The following is a 24,390-nucleotide window of genomic DNA, read 5'->3' on the forward strand; positions in this document are numbered from 1 at the left end:
ACCAGTGTTGTAACAAAGTTTGGGTTGTATTACTAATTTCTCCTTTTTGAATGTTAGAGAAAACTTGGCTTAACTTAAATATTTAGGACTTTACTTAGGACTATCAGAGAATTGATATTAAATATTACAGATTATTTTAATGTTGATTTTCCCACCCCATACTGTTGGCCACGTAGCAGTAGTGAAATCACCCCTTTTCCACGTGATGAATCATGAGACTCCTTCCATTATGACTAGTTTCCACTTGACCCTTCGTTCCCTTTTACTTGGCTTTATGTAATACAACCTATGACCAAGTTTGTGTGTGTAGGGTGTAAACCATGAATGGAAATTTTCACAAGACTAGATATAGGTAATATTTATATAGTAAATATAGTTATAAATGCATTAGAATGATCTTTAAAAAAATATATTTAGCAATAAATAATACATCTGAATTCTTATACTGATTTACCTACCAGGCTGTTTCATAATTTGCTGATATGATTTATTGGTTTTGCTAAGTAAAACAAGGAAATGTTTTTAAAAACCAGTTGGAAAGTGTATTCAAATAGGGGGAAGCATTCATCGCTGAAGAATAAAGCATGTTGACCTAAAACAAACACTGATGTGTTTGAGAAATCTCAATAATCATAATCGTTTCACTAAAAAAGTCCGATAGATATTGCACACTGAATGATAACAAGACCATTAGGGTCTGTAAATGATCTTCTAATTGCATTTTATGCAAGGCCACACCCTTCATAGGAAGTGCTTTAGCAGTACAAATACATCTCTCAGTTACACACAAAGCCAGTGTTGTGCAAACTGCAAAGCCATCCTGTGTAGCAACAGGACCACATGGAAATGGAGTCTGAGGTGGAGCGAGGTGCTCAGAGCAAGCAGAATCTAATCGGTAAGATGATCTGCTTTTCTGTCCCTTTAACATATAACGAGAATGTTATACAGTAACGTAGTGATCGTCTTAACTAAAACAATTACAGCACTTGAGTACATTATGGGTTGCTGTTGACCTAAGGTTGTATTCCTTAACTATCATCAGTTCGGTTTATATCATTTGCATTAGTGTTTGAGTTGCAAAGGAGTCAAATTCCCACACCGGTTCACGATTATACTTGCATGAGGAAAAACAAAGAAAGAAATGTACGATAAATATATTAAGTCAAATAGCTGTTGGGGATATTTCTAGTATTCCTAGTTAGATCTTGTTAGATGTAATCAGCTGGAACAGACAAGAAAGGTTAACTAAGTTTGAAGTTAATGGTATTACATGCAAATAGTCTCGGAATATAGGGAAACGAACAGGATAGTAACCGCAGGACTATTTAAATTAATCTCAAATGGAGCGGAGAAACGGTGACTGTCAGAATAAAATATATCCTTAAATATATTACAACATTTTTCTGATTTGAATCACATCAGATTAAGAGTGCAGAACAAGAGTGTAATAGATTGCTCTGAACATTTCAACACAAAATAGTCTATGGGTGCGTCTCAATCAGCTCCCTAGTCCAGTAGTCAGGGCACTGATCAGGGAGTCAGCCCATTGACTTATGTCCTGATCAGTGCCCTGACTACTAAACTAGGGAGCTAAATGAGACGCAGGGTATGACTCTTGACTGTATATGATAAGCACTACAGTGAGTCATTACATTAACTACACGTGAACGTGATAAGGTAAAATGCGTAAAATGTACACACGCGTGTTAATATTTATCTTAAATGAGTATGATAGACTGCATTAAAGCATGAGCGTAAAACATGGCCTTGGTTGCAAATTGTTGGGTGTGTAGAGTGTGTGGAAACATTAGTGTAGCCTTATCCATTACACTAACTACAAATAAGTAATAAGGGGGATTATATTATATGGGTTCACCCACCCACCAAGTCATAAAGGGCCAACAATAACTGATTTATGTTGATGAGGGTCACCCTGGTGACATGTTTATCTGAGTTACTGTTGATCTAGTGAGGGGCCGATATTGAATGTCTTGGTTTAAGTGCTTTTACTCAGGGTTAAGGATAAAAATGTGGTTCATAGTTTGAGTGTCATGGATAAGTTGCTAGTTAGAAAGAGAGCACCTCTGCAAACAAAAACAACTGAATAAAATGCTATATTTAAGTTTAGTAATCAACTACACTTTGAAATTGACTTCCTTTTGTAATATATCACACTTGAATTCCTATTTAACATGTTTTTAGTCATGTGTTGTTTGTGAGGATGACATCTTTCTGTTGTTGCAGATGAAAATAATGGGGGTTTGGGTTGCTGTGGGTGGATCCTTGTGATTATCTCTGCATTTTTCAGCATCTTAATATTTCCAATCAGCATTTTCATAAGCCTTAAGGTATGAACCACAATAGGACAAAGAAAGCAGATAATTTTGAAAAACATGTATTACTACTGTTTTACTAGGCTTTTTGGAACCAATGTTTTATCACTGAGATTTACTGTCATTGACACTTGATTCTGATTGGTCAATTGCATTCTTAAAGGGATAAAGGTTCTTAAAGGTTCACCCAAAAATCCCATAATTTACTCGGCCTCAAGCCAACCTAGGTGTTATATGACATTCTTCTTTCAGACGAATACAATTGGAGTTATTTTTTTTTTTAAAAAGCGAAAAAAGCAACAAAGTGCATCTATCCATTATAAAAGTACGCTGGGGGGTTAATAAAGGCCTTCTGAAGTGAAGTGATGGGTTTGTGTAAGAAACATATCCAAATTTAAAACTTTATAAACTAAAATATTTAGCTTCCGCCAGAACCGATGGAAAAGGCGTTACTGAAATTGGCGAGCATTTTGGACAGCGTGAGGCATTACACTTTTTTGTTTTCATGTTTTTTAGCTTCAAATTTTGGGCTGCCATCATAATGCTTGGATTAGCCAGGACATTTTTAATGTCCATTTATTTTCATAACTCTGATTGTGTTCATCAGAAAGAAGAATAATATACACACATAGGATGGCTTTAGGTTTAGGGTGAGTAAATCATTGGGTAGTTTTATGTTTTGGGTGACTATCCCTTTAAATATTTTTGACATTAAATTATTACTGACAACTGTTTTTTTTTTTTTTACTGGTTTCATATAACTTCTTTCTTCTCAAACAATACAATAAATAATAATAAATAACTAATCAGTATCATATCATGACCATTTATTTATATATTAATTTATATTATAATTTTAATAATAAATCTTATAAAAAAGATAACTTAATTCATTTCTGATATAGCCTATCTTAAAGTCTTGCATTTTAACAGGAAGCAGATGCCTTACACCTGCAGTTGTTGTTCAAATGTTTCATTGATGTTTTATAGATTGTGAAAGAGTATGAGCGTGCTGTCATATTTAGACTGGGGCGGATAACAGCTCGAAAAGCCAAAGGACCAGGTAAAGAATGTTTAATTAGTACTTTAGAACTTAACTTTCTTAATAACACCGGCTTTTTCTAAGGCAAACTGGCCTTGGACGTTCCTCTGATATGTAGGCCTACATGTTCCAATTCACCAGCTAAGGACATTTACAGATCAAACTCTTGTACAAGGAGTCAGTTTAGGACAGATAATGAATCAATGTGTATGACACAGATCATATAATAAACACAATTCAAATTCAAAAATGTCACCTGTGTCTAGGAATCTTCTTCGTCCTCCCCTGCACGGACTCATTTGTTAAAGTGGATCTGAGAACCATCTCGTTTGACATCCCTCCCCAGGAGGTAAAGTAAAGCAATAAACGAGGAGGACTTACATTTACAAAAAACAAACAACAACCAACAAAAAAGTATTAATCTGTCTACTTTTCCAGCAAAAATAGTTCCAATCGAAGTAAAACTGCCACATCATCTAGCAACGTTTGTCCAACAAAAACGATTCAGTGTTTTCGAACGAATCGTTTCTGTGAGATTCAATGACTCATAAGGAAAGTCACGTTTCGTCCTTGAATTCTTTTTAAAAATTGGTAATAGCATTAGTATACTATTTTTTTTACTAGTTGTGCCATATAAATATAAATAGGCTATATGGGAGAAATAGTGATAGCAGTAGCATGCTATTTTTTATTTATTAGCCTAAGTGAATGACTAAATGATGACTTCAACAGTAGTATAGCCTAATGTTAATACAAAATGTAGTCTACGACATATCGGCTCACACACTGAGGATTTACTAAGTTGCCACATTTTCATTTTTGTTTGCATTTAGATATTGACAAAAGACTCTGTGACCATTTCTGTGGATGGTGTTGTGTACTTCCGTGTGAGTGACCCTGTTTCCTCAGTGGCAAATGTGTCCAATGCTGACTACTCCACTCGCCTACTGGCCCAAACCACCTTGAGAAACGTCCTGGGGACCAAGAACCTGGCTGAGGTCCTTTCGGATCGAGAAAGCATCTCCCAGAGTATGCAGGTGAGCATGAGAAAAAGAGATAGTGGTGCTCCCAACTGTGCGTCAATTAGGTCTAATTCAAGTAGATTAGTTTGTCCAATAATTCTTTTCTCTGCTACAGCTTACTCTAGATGATGCCACAGATTCATGGGGTATCAAGGTGGAGCGGGTGGAGATTAAAGATGTTAAACTACCACAGCAGCTGCAGAGAGCAATGGCAGCCGAGGCCGAGGCATCCCGTGAGGCCAGAGCAAAAGTGAGCGTTACAGCCACACCTTCCTGATTTATGTCCTAATGTATTTTAATGAAAACAAATGACTACACCTTTAATTCATGTTTTAACTGACCAAGGAAAAGCCAGATGACATGCAAAATTTGATTTCTGTGAACATTAGCTCTACGTTAGCTCTGTTTGTGATGCCACACCCTCATAGACAGTTTTGTGGTAATGCAGGTCATTGCAGCAGAGGGAGAGATGAATGCATCCCGGGCTCTGAAGGAGGCATCTCTGGTGATCGCAGAGTCTCCATCCGCACTTCAGCTCAGATACCTCCAAACGCTCAACACCATCGCAGCTGAGAAGAACTCCACCATCATCTTCCCTCTACCCATGGACGTCATTAGTCACTTCATGAAGAAATGATCACTGCATTTTCACAAAGTTTGCTAGTCATGTATTTAGAAATGTACATGGTTTTCTTGTGTCATGTTTTATATATTTCAGTATTTTGCATGCTGTATAGGGATAATGTCATATCTACAGTATAACAGGAAAACAGTGATACAATTTAAGGTTTACAAATTACTTTTTTTTTTAAATACAAGATATATCAATGTGTTATGCAACTTTCCAATTTAATATTCACACAAAAACACACACACACACACACACATACACATACACATACACATACATACATGAAATCAAATAAAATCTACAGTAAAAATAGATTTTCTTTATTTATTTTTTTTGATGTGAGATCAAATGAGTGACAATATCTTTCAGCTTTTTTTCATAATAAAGAACAATCATTTAGGACCCAAGAAAAAAACAAGAACATCTACGCTCTGATCAGAGTTCTTGATCCAGAGTTTTAACCTCTCCAGTCACACAACTGTCTTCTAGCTTTCCACCAGAGGACACTATTGTCACGCCAAAGACTTCCCAAAGTCTATGTCATGGTGGTAGTTCAAAGATTTCTGTGTGGTTTTCCATGTTTTCCTGCGTCAATATAATGGATTCCTCATAGACATCCAGACGGAGACAAAGAATAACACTAAAGGGAAGATATACAGTTACATTTTAAATTTTAATCTGTAACATAACATTAAACGGATAATAATATCATCATTGGAAATGATTTACTATTTGCTTGCTGATCATTATTTAATTATTTTGGAAGGACCAGTCATTATTTACTCATTCACATTTAGAATTAAAAAGAGGCCTTGCATATGGAATCACTTACCACTCCATTTAAAAAAAAAAAAACCTCACAAATCAAGCTCAGTCTTAAAACATGCCGTTCTGTATACTGGGCTGGCCACGGCAGTAATGAAAGGGAGAGCACACTTTATTACAGTTCATCTGATATAAAGTTTACAAGTTTATTAAGCACCCTATGAAAAGGTCTGTATATATTTGTTTACTTTGGTTTTAGTGTGTTTTTGTGTAATATTGCAAGGGAGAGAATTTATGGACAAGACTTTAATGCCCACTTCTTGTACTGTTTTATTCAGCTCTTACATTGATTTTGTGGCGTAATATGGAAGCTTCATGCTTTGTGTGAAGTGCAATAAACTTCATAAAACTCATCAGTAAAGTTTTGTCCATCATTCATATTGGGTCGGCTACAACTGGCTCGTGCTAATAGTGAATCAAAGCAAGATGAAGTTATAACCGTAATTAAACAAAACTATACACGTTCTATTTCCATACAGCACTTATTCTCTGGTTCTGTAGGCATTATTGTCCGACTCCAGATCGAACTGAACAGTTGAGCGAGAGTTTATGTTCTGACATTTTCTTTCCGTGAGATGACATTGTCCTGACACCAGAAATGAGCTCTTGAAGCTTTGCCCTCTTCTTAAAAACGGTGCCAGAGGCACAAGCTCATATGCCTTTTAAAAAGATACACACAAAAACTGCTCGTTTTTGCTCACCTCAAAACATGGTAATTTTATCATGCTATAATAAATGACCTGTGGTGTATGTTTAGCTAAAATTTCACATACACACTATAGGGGCATTATAGACTTATTTTACATCTTGTAAAAAAGGCATAATAGGTGCCCTTTAAACCAGGCACGCTTGAAAAGGGGGTGACTTTAGCGAATGAAAAATAGCGTGGAAGTGAAGGACACTGGGACACTGTTCAGGTGCAAAACATTACTTTTTGTCTGTTTTAGAACTGCCATTTAATTCTTTAAATGTCTATGTTCTGAAGACAAACCAACAGCATACAGATTTGGAATGACAATTTACATTTTTGGCTCCATGGTTCCATGGTTCAAGGAAGGAAATAGAGGTTGGCTACTCACCAGATCAAAGCGGCTGGTATGAGAGTAAGGCTTGCAGCCAGCAGGAAACTAAACCCAGAAAACCAGGACAGTGTAGCTGCATAGATGCTGCTGAACATAGTAAATGCAACACCAACACTCAACATCTCCACAAAGGCTATGCACGCAAACATGGCACCTGTACACAGACACACAGGCACAAGGAACAACCTTACACAGCCATCAATATTTCAAAGTTCATGTGAATTGGGAATGTCCTACTTCTTTTTGCAATGCCTGGATATATTTAGCTAGGAATGTGGGAATGACGTGGGAAATACTGTATTGATTGAACTGAAATGAAAACTATTCTATTGAGATTCTTACCTTGCTCAGATCCAGACACTATTTTTGACATCATGGATCGTAGGACAGGTGTCGGCATGATGGACAGCAGCAAAGGCAGCCGCACTGCAATGAATAAAACATACACCATTGTTTCACTGGAAAATAGTCCTTCCACCCATCCATCTTTTAGAAACTTACCCAGGAACATGAGCAAGGTAGACTTTGCAAACGCTGCCATGATGAGGCCAGCTGCCACAGACATCAACCCCAGTAGGATGATGTAGGCATCAGGCAGACACCGGGACAGCAGTGCCACACCGGCAAAACTCACCAGATAGATGGCAGTGGAGAGAGCCGAGCCATAACCCACCAACACCTCACTCCAGCAGAGAGGAGTGTTCAGTTCATACAAGATGAAGATGAACATGCCACCCTGCAGAGCTATCTATGAGGGACACACACACAAAAAGTGCATTACTTAAACAAGTCCCTCCCAATAGTTAGAAATGGGCAAATTTCATCCCAAATATTTGATATTCTTGATTCTCTCTGTTGCACTCCATTACACACATCTTCGTTTATTGTTAGGATGATAAGTTGAAAAGTTACAGTTTTAGACTCCTCCAAAAAATGTGTTCAAGTAATGGTTTACGGCCTTAAAGGGTCAGTCCACCCAAAAATGAAAATTCTCTCGTTAATTGCTTACCCTAATATCATTTGACACCCGTAAGACCTTTGTACATCTTTAGAACACAAATAAAAATATTTTTGTTGAAATCCGATGGCTCAGAAAGGTCTCCATTGACAGCAATGTCATTTCCTCTCTCAAGACCCATAAAGGCACTAAAGACGTCGTTACAAAGCCCATCTCACTATAGTGGCTCTACAATTTTATGAAGCGACGAGAATAGTTTTTGGTGCAAAAAAACCTAAATAATGACTTATATATGGAGCCGATTTCAAAACAAAAATTCAAACCGTTAAAGGTAGGATAGGTAAGAATTGGTTAAAAAACGTTTTTTTTCCAAATTTGTTTATACATTCTTTATATATCAATACATAATTAAAATGTAAGTACTCTAAAAAAGAAAGTATAAAATTTGAGTGTCTGTAGACCTCTCACAACTGTTTTAAAGACAGCTCATTATTTCCATTCACTCCTCCTTCTCCCTTCTGGGCTCTTTCCAAAACCACGCCCCCAAAATACATGAACGCGCCTCACCAACCCCTCAGCTGTAAGATGCATTATTGACCTGAGAGGAGCAGTGTGTATGTAGTCACATCATGTCAGAATCACATGTAATAAAAAAAAAAATCGAACTTTATCAGTATGAATATAAACAAATAAGATGTATTTTAGTACTCACTATCAAGCTAGAATACCGATACTGGTAAAGTTTAAAATATATTTTTGTTTAATTCGGTAATGAGCTAGTTATATTTATAAGGCAAAGCTAAAAACTAGTAACATTGATACTTCCCCCCCCCCCCATAACATCAGGTATACTGTAATGAAGATGAATTTCGTGTAAGATTCGTAACATATACTGTTTTGCATGTAAGAGTTTCCATGATAAAAGCATTGTTGATTAGTAGCTAAAGCTAACTTAGTTCAAAAAAAATTCCTGGATGCGGTGTACTAGCTTTTACACATGCATTTTGTTATCTAAAGTTAAGTTTTGTGCAATTCAACAATACAGCGATCAACTTGAGCTAAGCATATTGAGTATTTATCATCTCTACTAATGGCTAAGTGTATAACATTGTAACTTTATGCTAAGTAATGTTATGTTAGCTATATTAGGCAGCTACATGTGCTAGTGACATGCTTCATGAAAACTGACCAAATGTATAATCAAAATGAAAGATTACCTTTCCAGCAGAAATACAGCCAGCAATGAGTCATTTTTCAGCCCCTTTAGTTCCCTCAGTTCTCGACATTGTTGGAAAGCCACGCTGATATTTACTCACGTTTGATTTCTTTGTTTATCCAAAGACTTCTTGTGCATTGCTTTTACATAGACCTACTGTCTTCCTTTTTTTTGCATTGTTTGCCTTCGCTGACCGCAAAACCCGGCACCGTCATTTTGAATGCTTTTGCTCTTCCTAAGGGTGTGCGCATGTGTGGGAAGAACCTGTAGCGAAAGCGGTGGTTGCCATGGTAGCGAGAGAGAGTGACAGTCGCCCAAGCCAATCATTTGTTTCGTCCCGAAGGAAAATAATGAGCCGTGTTTATTGCAGGTTAAAAAGTCTAGTCACTTGATTTTTATACTCTCTTTTTTAATTATGTATTTACATATAAAGAAAGTTTAAACAAATTTGGACAAAAGTGTTTTAGATCATTCCTACCTATCCCACCTTTAAGAATCAGTGTAACGATTCATGATTCGGACCGCCAAAGTCAAGTGATTGCAGCAGTTTGGCGGTTTGACACGCGACCCGAATCATGAATCGATACGCTGATTCATAACCGTTCAATTCTTTGTTTTGAAATGGGTCGTTATTTAGTTTTTTTGCGCACAAAAACTATTCTCGTCGCTTCATAAAATGATTGCAGAGCCACTGTAGTGAGATGGGCTTCGTAATGACGTCTTTAGTGCCTTTATGGGTCTTGAGAGAGGAAATGACATTGGTGTCAATGGAGGCCTTTCTGAGCCATCGGATTTCAACAAAAATATCTTCATTTGTGTTCCGAAGATGAACGTAGGTCTTGCAGGTGTCGAATGGCATTAGGGTAAGTAATTAATGAGATAATTTTCATTTTTGGGTGAACTCACCCTTTAAGATGTACTTCCAACTGATGGAGCATGTAAATAAAGTCAGAATTATCATAATCACCCTGAAAAAGGCAAAAGCGGCAAGCATGAGTAACAGCACTATGTTCCTTCTCCGTTTGGAGGCCGCAAAGAGCAGGTAGACGCCCTGCAGACGGGCGGTAAGAGCTTGAGACTGTCGCAGACGAGGGGCTTCTGAAGCTGAGGGGCTGGACGTAGACAGAAAGGGATTTGGAAGAACCAGGGACTCCTTCAAGACCACCAGCACATAGAAGAGGTTTACCAGATGCACAAAGGCCGAGGTGAGGAAGGGCCAGGTGAAGCCAGCTGCTTCAATGTAGAATCCAGTGCACAGAGAAGCTAGTCCAGACAAAACCCCTAAAATCATGTCCAGCCGAGCTATTCGGACAGTCTTCTGTCCTTCTGGATCTTCTCCGCAGAGATCGGCCACATAGGCGAAACATCCACCGATCAGAGTGGTGGGTCCGCCCATCAGGCCTGATAGGAAGGAGGCAGCTAGCAGGTAATTGAGGCTGAAGGAGAATCTACTGACCAAAACGTAGCTCAAGGAGAACAGAGTGTCGCCCACCAGAGGAGGGACGATGGCAACTTTACGCCCGCAGTGGTCACTGTAGGAGACAAGGAGCAGCGCGGATATGAGGCTGGGAATAAGGAAGCACAGTTCACTCCGGAGAAGGAAAAGAGACGTCTCCTGCTGCACTGCCTGAGAGAAAAGAGACATGTTGGATGATGTCAGATCAAATGTTTATCATGTATACAAATTATGACTAGTTATGCTTATAAGCTTAGTTGATTTACTAGTTAGTTAGAAAGAGACGTAGGGAGTGAAAGTGAACATGAAATCGGATAAGGGTATTTCAAATGTATCAGATGACAAGCAGATCCACAACAATGGCTTGTGAATTGAGAAGGAATGTTCTTACACACGTTTACCTAATATAACCAGTTCCCCAGAACTCCTTTATTGAGATATTAATATCAATGTAATCTTTACTGAACATAGCAAACAGTCTAGCGTCTGAATGCACAAAATAAACTAAAAGAATGTCAACCCCAATTCTGTTTCAAAGTTTTTAATTAGTCTTTCTTTGTATTTTTTTGTGGGTATATACAGTATTTATCATTACATTGATTAATAATACATTGTTAGCTAACTGTGTTCTTTGTATGTACATTTTTAAAATATAGTCTCCTCTGATAAAAGATAACTTTAAATCGTAATGTAGACGCATGCATTTTCTGTGAAGCTGCTTTGAATTGAAACTATATATATTGTGAAAAGCACTTTACAAATAAATGCGAATTGAATTATATTTAAGAATTAAAATAATAATAAATAATACAAAATTATATATATATATATAATTGGTATTCAATTGTTAATTGTGACTTCAAGTATTTTTTCATGATTTATTAATACTGAAGGATAAAATTTTGGCCATGGACTTTAAGCATTATTTATGTACTACTATAGTTTTCATATTATAATTAGTGTTAGTAATTTTTATGAGCTTTTGTAATTTTTATTTTTGTATATATATATATATTTATATATATATATATGTGTGTGTGTGTGTGTGTGTGTGTGTGTGTGTGTGTGTGTGTGCGCGTGTGCTTTTGTATTTCCAGTTGTGCTTCTACTACTTAAATCTATTTTAGTTAGTTGTCAAGGCAATATTTCAGTTGATTGATTATATTAAGAATTGCAAACATATTCTGTATTACAAGTTTTCTGAAATGTTATGTTTAAATATGCAAATTAGATGTTATATAATTAAATATGAACTAATTTACATACATTAAAAAAATTCTGAACATTGGGTGAAGTTAGGTTCAACCATTTTTTTTTTACATATTCAAGCCAAATACTGTTTTGTAACGCCCAGAATAATTTTCACAAATTTATTTGTAATAAAATGTATAAAATCAGGTAAATGATATATGAACAAACTTCTCAGTAAAAACCTTCAGAATATAGATAGGACTAAAAGTGTAAAGTTTAGTGTATGCAAGTGCTGCTAAAGTGGAGATTTCACATTTTTGAAACAGTTTTAACATTCTTTTTAAATTAGTCTCTTTAAATTAGTCTTCTTTTAGTCTCTAAACTGTACGCTCAATTGTAACAACTGTTTGAGGTTGTGAACTGGATAGCATGTCTGCAGAATGAAATTACTCACCCAAAACGTTTAATTAATGCTTCAAAACCTCTTGTGTCAGTAAATTGGCCAATGCCAAAAAAATGAAAAAGTGTTTTTGTCATTGTGTACCTTTAGATGTTTTTTCACCATGGAAATATATAGATTTTTTGATGACACTAACTGCTTTCTGATTCAGATTCAGACAGTAGGTAAAAATTGACAGTGAAAAGTCACACATTTATACATACATTATTTTTTTTTAAATAATGTTACATGTAAGCTTAAAATTCAGTTGTTTGCTCATTTTTACACACTCTATTATGCCTTTCTCTAACACATGCATATCTTCTTACATAAAGTATCTTCTAATCGCTCTTCCATGAAAATAATTTTCAGCTTACATGCCACCCCATTCTACAAAAATTAATGTACTGTATACAAAATAGTAAATACAAATAAGTACTGATAAGTAATGCGGTTCAGTATCAGACAGTTTTGCTGAGAATCAGCTCATCAGTTTTGATCAAAAAGCTGTGTGCATTGTCATCGTGCAAACTGTTCAATTAAATTATTTTGCACACTTTGTGCTAAAACAAACACAATTTGCTTAAACCAATAAGAAATGAATCTGATGTGAACAAGAAACTAATTGTTCAGAGATCTGAACGTATTGTTTTGAGAGGAAAAAAAAGTCTCATTCGAGAATTGAGCCAAAGCAATTTAGAAAAACTGTAATACAGCTGTCACTAACACCAAACATTTTAGATAATTTTTCCACTGTTTTTCTAAAAAATAGCTTTTAACTTGGCATATTTTAGAAGCAATCAATTTGTTGTTGAAAGTTAATTGACTGGTAGCTCACTTGTGCAGCCAAAAAATGAAAAATGTGACGGTTGGGACCTCTCACCTGGTGAATGGTGACATAGCTGTGGTTGTTTGAGCAGTGAGACAGACTCTCTGCGGGGTAGACTGTCCCGCTCAGCTCAAACCACAGCCTACGGTACACATACTGCTGCAGCAGAGGGTAGACCATAAACATGGCAAACGCATACATGCCAACGGCCGGCTCGATCAGGGACACACGACCCATCCCACTTCCTGATCTACACCGGGGGGACAGAACAGTGGCTAAACCAATGACAACAATAATAGCAAGAAATTAGCTCAATCATCTAGTGAGAATATAATAAAAGCAATAGACAGACAGACATACAGACAGGCAGATATTCTGTCACCACTGTGAAAACATCATTTTGGAACCTTTATTTTTAAATGTAGAAATATAGTGATTCTTACCTGGCTGCAAGTTATAAAAGGAGAAATATTTTCATATTTAAAGCATGTTTGCCTTCACATCCAAGTCACAGGGCACAGCAGCAAACAGAAAGATCACATCATGGCATGCTGTGTACTGAGCTCATTCGTTAAAGAGTGTAACGCCTGTAGGCTATACAGACTTCCCCTCCTTACCTTTGTTTGTCAAGACTACAAATCCTCAAAGGAACACACACACCCTTCAGAACACGCATGTTTGTGTAGCAGAAAGAAGGAAGGAGTGGAAACCAATGAGAAATTTGGAATAAGTACAAGATGTATTTATTTCAGAATGTCTTTGCATTTGATGGAGAAAAAAAAACATACAAGTGGCATTTATTTTAAAGACACATTGCACAAGCACACTTTTCAAGCTAAAAAATTCTGAAAAATAAGTTAAGTTAGTTTAAGTTTTGGATTAATGAAAATACTTTTACACACTTTTTTAGGGCTTTTCATACTTCGCTTAAAGGGGTGATGAATTAAGAAATGAACTCTCCCTTGAGTTTGATATATAACAGTTAATGATAATATAAGATTATCTTGTAAGTTTCAGATCTGAAAACTTCCTTGTTAGTCAAATAAAAGCTTTTATAGACACCAGGCCCAGAAAACGAAATTAATATTTTCTTGATCCGGTCATGCGCACGCGCGCGCGTGCGTGTGTGTGTGTGTTCACACTTATATCCACAGATCTACGGGCCATGTAATACAGAAATATTATTCCAATCAATCACGGGTGGATGAGAAATAAGTCATTGTTAATAATGTTTACAAGTCCTGTGAATCATCCCGGTTGCCGCTTTCAAATCATTCCCTCCCTCGTAAACTGAACTTAAAGGGGCATAGATATGACAGAAGCTGAAGCCTAAGAATCCTAATAACCCAGGATTCCGTTTAGCCGGGTTTACAATGACCCAGGGTTAACTTGGCTATTTCAAGTGTGAACACTAGGTGTCTTAATTGTTTAAATAGTTTTTGTGGCCATTGTATAGACATTCACAAATAAACCAAAACGTGAGCATTGTCTTTTGAAACATTTTAATCTTCATCCCCTCCCCCCATAGTGAATACAAATGAGTTATATATAAATTCTTTCCATTCCATAGTATTATATTCTCTATGCTACAGTTACGTGAACCATCACAAGGTGAAAACGTACACGAAGGAATGATCCGCCAAGACAAACATGCATTGATTACTGTGCACTACAACAATAAATAGTAGCTTACAAGCGACTGCAAGTTCAGTCAAAAAAGACATAAGAGAAGTCAAATGTTAGTAAATAGACAGATGGACAAATTTCATTCAGTACAGTGACTCCACCACTCCTAGTTTACATTGACTGTGTCAGTATTTCCAGGGCTAAGTTGACATTCAGTAGTTTAGATGTCCACAGGACAAAGAGTCAGTGTGTCTCAAAACCTGATTCTGAGGTTTATATCATTTATCATATCGCCATCTATGGACTAATGCCACAGTCTTGAGGGCAGAACGGAAAAGAACCAATGAGCTTCAAGATTTTTAAGTATAAAAGTAAATACATGGTTACTCCTCATAATAAATGTGGATTAGTAACAATTTTGTACTTGGATATAAACCATTGCAGGTGCAGTATGATTGTTTAATTGAGGTTGCTTAGGTTTGTTGCTGAGACATAAATTTGGAACATAAATATTCAAAATGAAATTAATTAGAAGGGAAAGCACTTAATTTATAGTTTAAAAAATCTATATAAAAAAAATAAAGAAATAAGCAAACAAAAAAAGATGCATTCATTTTCCTGCATTACTCCAGAAATGAGAATTGTTTGTAAGGCTGCTGTTATGTGAAAACCCTTTTCATTTTTGCTACTTTGCGCATTAAATGAAGGCACATCCCTGAAACATTTGTGTACTTGCAGTGAATCAAGATGAAATCCATTTTTGAATTTTCTATTTTAAGCAACTAACTATAGGCTAAACGGATCTGCTGTTGTTTTACATTTTAATAAAATGGTTTAAAAATAAGTGCTTTTTAAAAAACTGGGTTGGTATATAATGTTATTGTGCTTGACAGGAAACCTGTGCCAGAGTAGCAAAAATGGAAAGTTAACATTGACAAGTTATTATCACAGTGACAGAAGCAAATTAAATTAATTCATAATGCAAAGCTACATCATTTGAAAATGCATTAGAATTAGAATTAAAAAAACATTTCACAGTAATTAAAAAAAAAAACATTATAAACAATAGTGTCTCAAATGAAGGAAAACATCTGCAAATACATTTTAGCTGTGTGGATTTTTAGATTGCTGGTCTTGAATAGCAGATTATTGTACTTCTGTGTACGATACCCTGTACAAGCACCAACTGATAATACTATAGAAAAAATATTATCAGTGAAGTTTACAAAAATTCTCCTTTGTATCAAAAGGTTGACCATTGAAAGATGTATCAATTGTAAAAACACACAAATAAAAAAAAAACAAATCCAATTTTTCAAAATGTCAAAACTTTTTGCAAAAAAAATTAAAATAAAAATTTCTTTGAAATATCAAAACTCACTTTGCATGAGGAATGTCGTCTTTTTCATTTAAAAAAACAACTGAAAACTGCCTTTGAGACAGAGCTAAATAATTTCCCTGAACTTTATCATGTACAACATTTAAAGACGCAGTTACATTCTTTTCTAGTTCACTCACACAGAGAAAACTCTCTAGGTTATGCTACACTCTACGGAGGTAATACAAGTGTTAACCAGCTTTACAATAACGATAGCTTAAATCCACTATACTGCACCTCCGTGAACCTTTCCACACCTGGTAGGATCACTGACAGGTGTGACATGAGGTTTAATTCATTGCTATCCTATTACTATGGGTAAAATATTGTCCTCAAACATTAATAAAAACATCCAAGGTGGAAGCTAGCATCCCCAGGAGTCCAAGTGTCTACCCTAACATGACAACTATCCTAGGATTCACATTAAGAATGGAAGACTTACATCACATGCACATCAAGTAGCAAAATTTCCATTAAATTACAAATTACTAATAAAAATTACAACTACGATTTACAACATTTCCTGTAGTCGGTACCTTTACATTAGCTTGATCTCCCTGTTTTATGTCATGCATGAAGTGAGAGCACTTGCTTTGTCAGATAGGAAGAACAGACTTGATGCTGAAGAGTTTTTTTGTCTAGTTAACCAAGCAACCGTTAAAAGCTGGCGCAATGAATCTGTGCCACGGAAAGGTCTCAGAATCGTGTCGGCAGGCAAACTGACCTGTATGAAGAAACACTTGCTTGCAAAAAGCTGGTTTTGATGTTAGCTGGATTAGTATTTTGACGGGTTCAGGAAAACATCTGACCATGCATCAGTGAAAGGCTTGTTAAGACAATGTGAAAAGGCCTTAACACTGCAAAAATAATTTTTGTAATTAGCATTTTTTGTTTCTAAACATTACACCTTTTTTATTATTATACACTACCATTCAAAAGTTTAGAGTACTATATATATATATATATATATATATATATATATATATATATATATATACACACTCAACTTAAGGATTATTATTAGGAACGCTTTTAGGGGTGTGGTCCTGGTCAAGACAATCTCCTGAACTCCAAACTGAATGTCAGAATGGGAAAGAAAGGTGATTTAAGCAATTTTGAGCGTGGCATGGTTGTTGGTGCCAGACAGGCCGGTCTGAGTATTTCACAATCTGCTCAGTTACTGGGATTTTCACGCACAATCATTTGTAAGGGTTTACAGAGAATGGTGTGAAAAGGGAACAACATCCAGTATGCAGCAGTCCTGTGGGCGAAAATGCTGTGTTGATGCTAGAGGTCAGAGGAGAATGGGCAGACTGATTCAAGCTGATAGAAGAGCAACTTTGACTGAAATAACCACTCGTTACAACCGAGGTATGCAGCAAAGCATTTGTGAAGCCACAACACACACAACCTTGAGGCGGATGGGCTACAACAGCAGAAGACCCCACCGGGTACCACTCATCTCCACTACAAATAAGAAAAAGAGGCTACAATTTGCACGAGCTCACCAAAATTGGACAGTTGAAGACTGGAAAAATGTTGCCTTTTCTGATGAGTCTCGAATTCTGTTGAGACATTCAGATAGTAAAGTCAGAATTTGGCGTAAACAGAATGAGACATGGATTCATCATGCCTTGTTACCACTCTGCAGGCTGCTGGTGGTGGTGTAATGGTGTGGGGGATGTTTTCTTGGCACACTTTAGGCACCTTAGTGCCAATTGGGCATTGTTTAAATGTCACGGCCTACCTGAGCATTGTTTCTGACCATGTCCATCCCTTTATGACTACCATGTACCCATCCTCTGATGGCTACTTCCAGCAGGATAATGCACCATGTCACAAAGTTTGAATAATTGAAATTGGTTTCTTGAAGATGACAATGAGTTCACTGTACTAGAATGGCCCCCACAGTCACCAGATCTCAACCCAATAGAGCATCTTTGGGATGTGGTGGAACGGGAGGTTCGTGCCCTGGAAGTGCATCCCACAAATCTCCATCAACTGCAAGATGCTATCCTATCAATATGGGCCAACATTTCTAAAGAATGTGTTCAGCACCTTGTCGAATCAATGCCACATAGAATTAAGGCAGTTTGGAAGGCGAAAGGAGGTTAAACACAGTATTAGTATGGTGTTCCTAATAATCCTTTAGGTGAGCGTGTATGTATATATATATATATATATATATATATATATATATATATATATATATATATATATATATATATATATATATATATATGTGTGTGTGTGTGTGTGTGTATGTATTTAAGGGGGGGGGGGGGTCTAATGCTATTTCATGCATTCTGACTTATTTACACTGCTAAAGAGTTGGATTCTCTTGCTAAACATGGCCAACGTGAGTTGGACGTACAATGAGTATTTCTGTCCCACTCTCATTCAGGGTTTGTAAACATTTCAGAAAGTATATTTCGAGTATGGCCCTGTATGATGTCATAAAGGGCGGAATTCCTTATACGGGCATTTCTCCCGGATGAGCATGCGCACATCAACCAGAGCGAGTGGAAGAGCACGTCCATCAACGAGCTTCGTTCGGGTTACGGAAGCCGTCGACAGCACTGTCATTTTGTTTTAGACTACGAGATCAACAATGTCATTAAAAAAGTGTGTTTCTAGTTGTGAGGGAAATACTTCACAAAGAATCCAGCATTAAGGAAACAGTAGATGCAGTTTGTTTTTACGGAGCAGGAACCGAGTTCTGCAAGTGTGTTTGTTTGTTCCCGGTCATGAGTCAAACTGCAGGCGGTTAATAAAATTACATCAAATGTCTGTGTTTTGTTGGCAGTCGCTGCATAAGTGCATATAACACAACACAAACGTATAGCGAATCGAAAGTTATTCAGGGATAATGCCATGATGTATCGTATGTGTGCGTGCTTGTACCTTTAGCTCCGCCCACTGCACGCCTCCATGAGTTCGGCTGTTTTCTGAAAAAATCCGCACAATGTATTTGTCTTTTATGAATCTGATAAAACTAAAGACTCTTCGGAGATATGAAGGATGCAATACAATACTATAGGTACGCAAGATTGACACTAGATTGGCAGAAACTGTGCGTGTTATGTACTCTTTAAATAGAAATTAATGATTTTATTCAGCAAGGAGGCATTAAATTGATCAAAAGTCACAGTAAAGACTTTTGAAATGTTACACATTTAAAAATTGATCATGGTTTTCACAAATATATTAAGCAACGTGTCATATATATTCTGTTATGGGTAATTTCCACTATGTTTCATTATTGTTCCAGTTTGACTTTGTGTCCTGTTATTTGACCCAGTTTCCTATAGTGTGTTTAATTAAAGATTCCCTTCGCCCGTCGTTCGTTAATTACCTCATTTAGTCTGTGTGTATATATATATACTCCCTTGTTCAGTTTCTTGTCCGGTCTTGTCTTGGTAAAGTGGATGTGTAACCCCATGTGTCTGCCCTCTATTATGTGGATTATTGACTTAAAAAACTATTTTCTTGCATTCTTCATCTTTGTGTGCACTATATACAGCCTCACGTGTCTTGATAATAAGAAATGTTTCTAAAGCAACAAATCCTCATATTAGAATGATTTCTGAAGGATCGTGACCGAAGACTGGGGTAATGGCTGCTGAAAATTCAGTTTTTCCATCACAGGAATAAATTATATTTTAAAATATATTAAAATATAAAACAGTTATTTTAAATTGTAATAATATTTCACAATATTACTGTTTTTACTGTGTTTTCGATCAAGTGAGAGACTTTTAAAAACATAAAAAATCTTACCAACCCCAAACTTTTGAATGGTAGTGTATTACAACTAAATAAACAAGATGCCTCAAGAAGTCATATCCTATGTAATTTTCTAATGTACAGAATATTTTGATATTTTTCACTGTAAGAAAAAAAATATTTGAAAAAATGACATTTTGCAGTAGGCTATATATGTCTTGACTAATTTGAAACATTCTGGATCAAAACTCAAACACTGGGAGATTTGTAAAATCAAAAGATCTCATAAAAAAATAAACCAGACCACAAAAAATGCTGGTGCATTTATCTGTAGGAAGAAGGTAGGGCAGAAACCTAAAGTGCTTTTTGTTGTATAAAGTTCTTGCATGTCATTCAGAAGAACCTACAGACATTAGTGTTGGAGTCCAACAGCATATTTTAGACTCAGATCAAAGCCGAGCTTCTTCTGTATGACACAAAAATGATTCTGCCTCCATGCGGGCCAAAGCATTGTCGCCAGCACATCATTAGCATTAGCATCATTAGCGCTTTCATTCTGATGCTGCCATTTCAATCCTCTGAGACACAAAAACTTGTCTGCGTCTCAAAATTTAAAAAGTGGAAATAAAAGGCTGTTTCGTTTCTGTCTGGCAGTTGGTGTTGTTAAAAGCTTAATAAAACTGGACACATTTTTTGAAAGGAAATCATGGCTCACACATCAAAATAAAGCACTGTTGTCCACGAAGGACAGTAAATGCTTAGATTCAGCAGGACAGCTCATCTGGGTAAAGTGTTGGCGTTTGGGATCCGTGCGGGGGACGAGCGTGCTGCTGGTGAGCCTCTTAGAGTGGGCGTCCCTGGTCCCGGAGAAGCCACTTTGTGAGTGGGCGTACCGTGGCCAGGAGAACAGGAGTGTGTGGGGGTGCCAGGGCCTGGAGAGTAAGTGTAAGGAGGAATATCAGGACCAGGGAAGAAGGCTTTGTGGATGGGAGAAGAGGAAGGCGACAGGTGGGGACTCGTCTGGAGGAGCCAGAGCAGCTCTTCGTTGTTGCGGCTCAGACGTTTCTTCTCGGTGGTTTCCTTCTCCACATACTCTTGAAGGTTTGCGTTCTCCTCAGATAGTTGTCTAAACATACAGGATGAAACAGTCAGGATTAGTCAAAAGACTATGCAAGAATAATTTGATCTTATTTCAAATCCTGACCTTGACACTGTGAGGTGGCGGTCGATGCGGGCCATCAGGTCTTCATTCTGCTGCTGAAGCACCTGGACCCGCTCCTCCAGGTGCAGGTTCTTTTGAGCCTGCTCAAAGGATCAAGTGAACACAGAGCTCCACATTAAATTCTTACACAAACCTCCCCTGCCTTTACAACAGAGGACTGAAATATGTTCTTCATGAGGACGAAACCATGAGATTCATAGAAGCTGAAAGGAAAAGCGAGTGAAAAGCAGCTTTAAAATGAACAATATCATAAATAATATAAAACTCAAAGGAGCTTAAAAGAAAGTAATAGGCTGTTTTAAATGGAAGCTGATCTAATATCCAAATGATAAATAATGTACGGCAGCATCCCAATAAAATTAACTCATACACAGTACAGAATATATACAAGACGTACAGAATATATGACGCCCCTTTAGGACCCCAAGAGGTTTGTCAATCATGCCTGTTCAGAAAATGATTAGTTTAATGATTACTCCGTCCTTTTTTTAATTATAAAATGTTTTATTTGTGTGATTTGATTTTTAGATGTTATTAGGGGTTTGTAAAATTCTTTTGCTTAATTCTATTTGGAAATTAATTTGTATATATACTTCACAATAAAAAAATATTTAAATTGTAACATCCTGGAATAAATATTAGTCCTGTGTCCTTAATGGAGGGGTTTTACTTTTCTTTTACATTTTTTTTCTTCTTTTACGTCCACTTAAAAAAAAAAGTTTTTCAGTTTCTCTTTTACTTGCACTGTTTTATACGGAGTTCTGTATATGACATGCGGACAAACACACACACACACACACACACACACACACACACACACACACACACACACACACACACACACACACACACACACACACACACACACACACACACACACACACACACACACACACACACACACACACACACACACACACACACACACACACACACACACACACACACACACACACACGAATATCTGAACATGCAATATATCAAAATAAAGAACAGAGCCTCTGCTTTTAAAGTAACAAAACGAAAAAAATCACACTTCATGCATTCTTTTATTATCAACATTTGAAAGTGGTAAATTTCATAAAAAAACAACACATCTACATCCAGATCTGATTCAGACCGATGATCAAAACACAGATGGAGTCGATCGAGTCCATCAACACCCCCAGAGTTTCACAATCCTGGGTCGACATTTCATTCCATAACATTAGGCGTTTTGATTTATATGCTGTTTAATGTGGATGATTGCGCTATTTTACATATGCATATGATAGCATATTTTATCGCTTGTTTCTGCATCTTCTTTTTATGTGTTTTGACTTGAAAATTCAGTACTCTTTAAGAAGATGTGCCATATTACCGTATTACAGTGAAAACATGGAAAGCCCAAAAATACAATCAATGATTGATTGACTGTATCAAATTATGGAAAATGTCTGTCAAGGGCGGGGAAAGAGTTAATAAATCCATGTTGTACTAATTTGCACCCTTATTTGGATTTAACTAAAGCAAGGGAATTAATTAATGGCCATGATGTATATTTTTGCACTGTTTTCTTGTTTTTCTGGCACAGCTTTGTTTCTTCTTGCACTATTCACTTTTTTACTGGCACAGTTATTTTTTCATAGAGACAAAGTGGTGAGGGAACTCTTCTTTACTTTAAACTGATAAGTTTATAATAAGATACATCTTACAATTATCCTGCACAGTGTTTTTATCCTGCACACAGTTTCTTTTGGAGCTTACCACTTTCTCCAAATGACAGATCTTCTTCTCCTGGTCATGAATTTGCTGGTTCTTCATCTCCAGAACCTCCTTTAGACTCTTCAGGTCTTCCTCGATATGCTGATACGGGGCCAGCGCATCCTGAAAAAACATGTACAATACTTGCTTTCAGCACTTGTGTGCCTAGTATCCCTTTATAAAGGTCTTAAAAGAAACATACCACGATTTGTTCATCGCTGCTTTTCCTCAGGGCCTCTTCAAAGCGCTTGGCTTTGTCTTTTAGAGTTCTGTTCTGGAAAGTCAGAGTGTCCACCTGGTCCTAAAGGAAACGGTACTGTTACTAATGAAGCCCCTTGGATGGGTAGCAAAAAATCTCAAACATTGAGTCATTGAACAAATCACCTGAAGTGAGAGACGCAGTTTCTCAAAGTCCTCTTCTAGACTGGCTTTTTGCTGCTCATGGGCTTTCCTTAAATCTAAGAGAAACGAGGAGTTCAGAATGTACATTCTTCACACTTCTGTCAGCTGGTATTATAAATCTGACACTTACCTCTCATTGTCCTGGCATGTTCCTCTTGAAGTGTTGACATGGTGATGTTGTGCATGGTCTTCAGGTCTTCAAGGGCGGCCTCATGGTTGCAGGTCAACTCTTCGATCTACACACAAAACACACCGTTGAGTCTTTATATTCATGCCATCCTAAATCTATTTCCCATGATCCTCAGCCTGATAATCCAACCTGTTCCTGGTGCTGGGTGTGAAGCTCCTCCACCTCTGACTGGTGCTCTGCTCTGAGATGGTCTCGGTCCGAAGCGTGCCGTAATCTTAAGTTCTCCTCTAAAGTAACAAGTTCAGACTCCTGCTGCACCTGTAACTGTCTCAGCTCCCTCTCAAAACACTCCTCCAGCTCTCTCTTCTCCTTCTGAAGACGCTCCCAGCGAGCTGCGTTGAAGGCTGGGTGATATGAAAAACAGAGTTTTTAATTATGATGTTTTTGAATGTAAAAACCACACAAATGTCATTAGTTGACCTCAGAAAACAGTATAATTTTTTTTAAAGCCAGTTCATGACACCTTATATAGCAATTTTTTATATATTTATTTGTATATATTATTTTTATATATAATTTTCTGCATCCCTCCACCACCCCATCTCCTCACACTCACCTTGTTACTATCCTAACCAGAGATATGGTACTCTGGGTTCGGGCCAAATTCCGAGCTCAGAGCCCTCCCCTCGGACAGCATGCAAAATATGCATACTTTTTTCCAGAATATTTGTGAGTGTGAACTTATGAATAAATTATTTATCATGTACATAATTAAATGTGTAATAATTAAGTGCCCTCATAATCTTTAATCAAAATAACTTCCCCTCCCTCTTCCAGTGACATATCTTCTCTCATGATGTGTTTACTGGCATGAGGCCGGGACAACCTGTCACTTACATGACATGACAGCACAGCAATAACAAAACATAAAATCAATTCTCAATTAGACAAAATTAAGTTACGCCCTACATTTGATCTTGTTCGAGAATCCATTTGACTCTTCACATCTCAACAGGGAAGAAAAGACTACCACAACTTCCTTTTCATTCTGACTGTGTCTAAAACTAGTAGGCCACCTAGCAGCTAGCCTAGGGGTAGTCAGTCTCACTTTTTGGATTCAAATTAGACAAACCATGATA

General features: G+C 37.0%; 3 protein-coding genes across 7 annotated transcripts in view; 1 reads left to right on the forward strand and 2 right to left on the reverse strand.

The window, feature by feature from the left end:
* The first annotated feature begins 803 nt into the window (after positions 1-803).
* On the forward strand, positions 804-5,260 carry stoml3b (stomatin (EPB72)-like 3b). The gene is made up of 7 exons (XM_067433992.1): positions 804-895; positions 2,245-2,348; positions 3,324-3,396; positions 3,642-3,724; positions 4,209-4,412; positions 4,513-4,647; positions 4,846-5,260. The coding sequence occupies exons 1-7, from the start codon at positions 841-843 to the stop codon at positions 5,032-5,034; spliced, it is 843 nt and encodes a 280-aa protein (XP_067290093.1). The 5' UTR covers positions 804-840; the 3' UTR covers positions 5,035-5,260.
* A 102-nt stretch (positions 5,261-5,362) lies between these two features.
* On the reverse strand, positions 5,363-13,670 carry slc46a3 (solute carrier family 46 member 3). Of its 4 annotated transcripts, none has more exons than XM_067433988.1 (8): positions 13,642-13,670; positions 13,468-13,519; positions 13,079-13,274; positions 10,077-10,736; positions 7,437-7,683; positions 7,278-7,361; positions 6,933-7,089; positions 5,363-5,668 (listed from the first exon to the last, which is right to left on the reverse strand). In XM_067433988.1, the coding sequence occupies exons 3-8, from the start codon at positions 13,259-13,261 to the stop codon at positions 5,569-5,571; spliced, it is 1,431 nt and encodes a 476-aa protein (XP_067290089.1). In that variant the 5' UTR covers positions 13,262-13,274; positions 13,468-13,519; positions 13,642-13,670; the 3' UTR covers positions 5,363-5,568. The 4 variants fall into 4 exon arrangements, with proteins under 4 accessions (XP_067290089.1, XP_067290088.1, XP_067290090.1 ...); XM_067433987.1 differs by having other exon boundaries at positions 13,079-13,299; positions 13,642-13,662; XM_067433989.1 differs by lacking the exon at positions 13,642-13,670 and having other exon boundaries at positions 13,079-13,269; positions 13,468-13,625.
* A 6,272-nt stretch (positions 13,671-19,942) lies between these two features.
* The window catches only part of mtus2a (microtubule associated tumor suppressor candidate 2a), an 82,016-nt gene continuing 77,568 nt past the window's right edge, over positions 19,943-24,390 (reverse strand). The window contains exons 9-15 of one of the 2 annotated variants that reach the window (XM_067433076.1): positions 23,441-23,655; positions 23,252-23,357; positions 23,104-23,177; positions 22,922-23,020; positions 22,723-22,842; positions 20,959-21,056; positions 19,943-20,880 (exon numbers count right to left, since the gene is read on the reverse strand). In XM_067433076.1, coding sequence (XP_067289177.1) covers positions 20,532-20,880; positions 20,959-21,056; positions 22,723-22,842; positions 22,922-23,020; positions 23,104-23,177; positions 23,252-23,357; positions 23,441-23,655 — 1,061 coding nt within the window. In that variant the 3' untranslated portion in view covers positions 19,943-20,531. Of the gene's footprint in view, positions 20,881-20,958; positions 21,060-22,722; positions 22,843-22,921; positions 23,021-23,103; positions 23,178-23,251; positions 23,358-23,440; positions 23,656-24,390 lie in introns of both variants that reach the window. The other variant, XM_067433075.1, reaches the window with a different exon arrangement.

Source organism: Pseudorasbora parva, chromosome 23 (assembly GCF_024679245.1).
Source record: "Pseudorasbora parva isolate DD20220531a chromosome 23, ASM2467924v1, whole genome shotgun sequence".
Taxonomy (NCBI): domain Eukaryota; kingdom Metazoa; phylum Chordata; class Actinopteri; order Cypriniformes; family Gobionidae; genus Pseudorasbora; species Pseudorasbora parva.

Bases quoted from the DNA above. Each gene is read 5' to 3' on its own strand.
- slc46a3 (XM_067433988.1), bottom strand. From the start codon at position 13,261: ATGGGTCGTGTGTCCCTGATCGAGCCGGCCGTTGGCATGTATGCGTTT. The intron at 10,737-13,078 runs GTGAGAGGTCCC...CTTTTCTCTCAG, and splicing joins GCTATGTCACCATTCACCAG to GCAGTGCAGCAGGAGACGTC. The intron at 7,362-7,436 runs GTAAGTTTCTAA...TATTCATTGCAG, and splicing joins TACCTTGCTCATGTTCCTGG to TGCGGCTGCCTTTGCTGCTG.
- stoml3b (XM_067433992.1), top strand. From the start codon at position 841: ATGGAAATGGAGTCTGAGGTGGAGCGAGGTGCTCAGAGCAAGCAGAAT. The intron at 2,349-3,323 runs GTATGAACCACA...GATGTTTTATAG, and splicing joins GCATTTTCATAAGCCTTAAG to ATTGTGAAAGAGTATGAGCG. The intron at 3,725-4,208 runs GTAAAGTAAAGC...GTTTGCATTTAG, and splicing joins TTGACATCCCTCCCCAGGAG to ATATTGACAAAAGACTCTGT.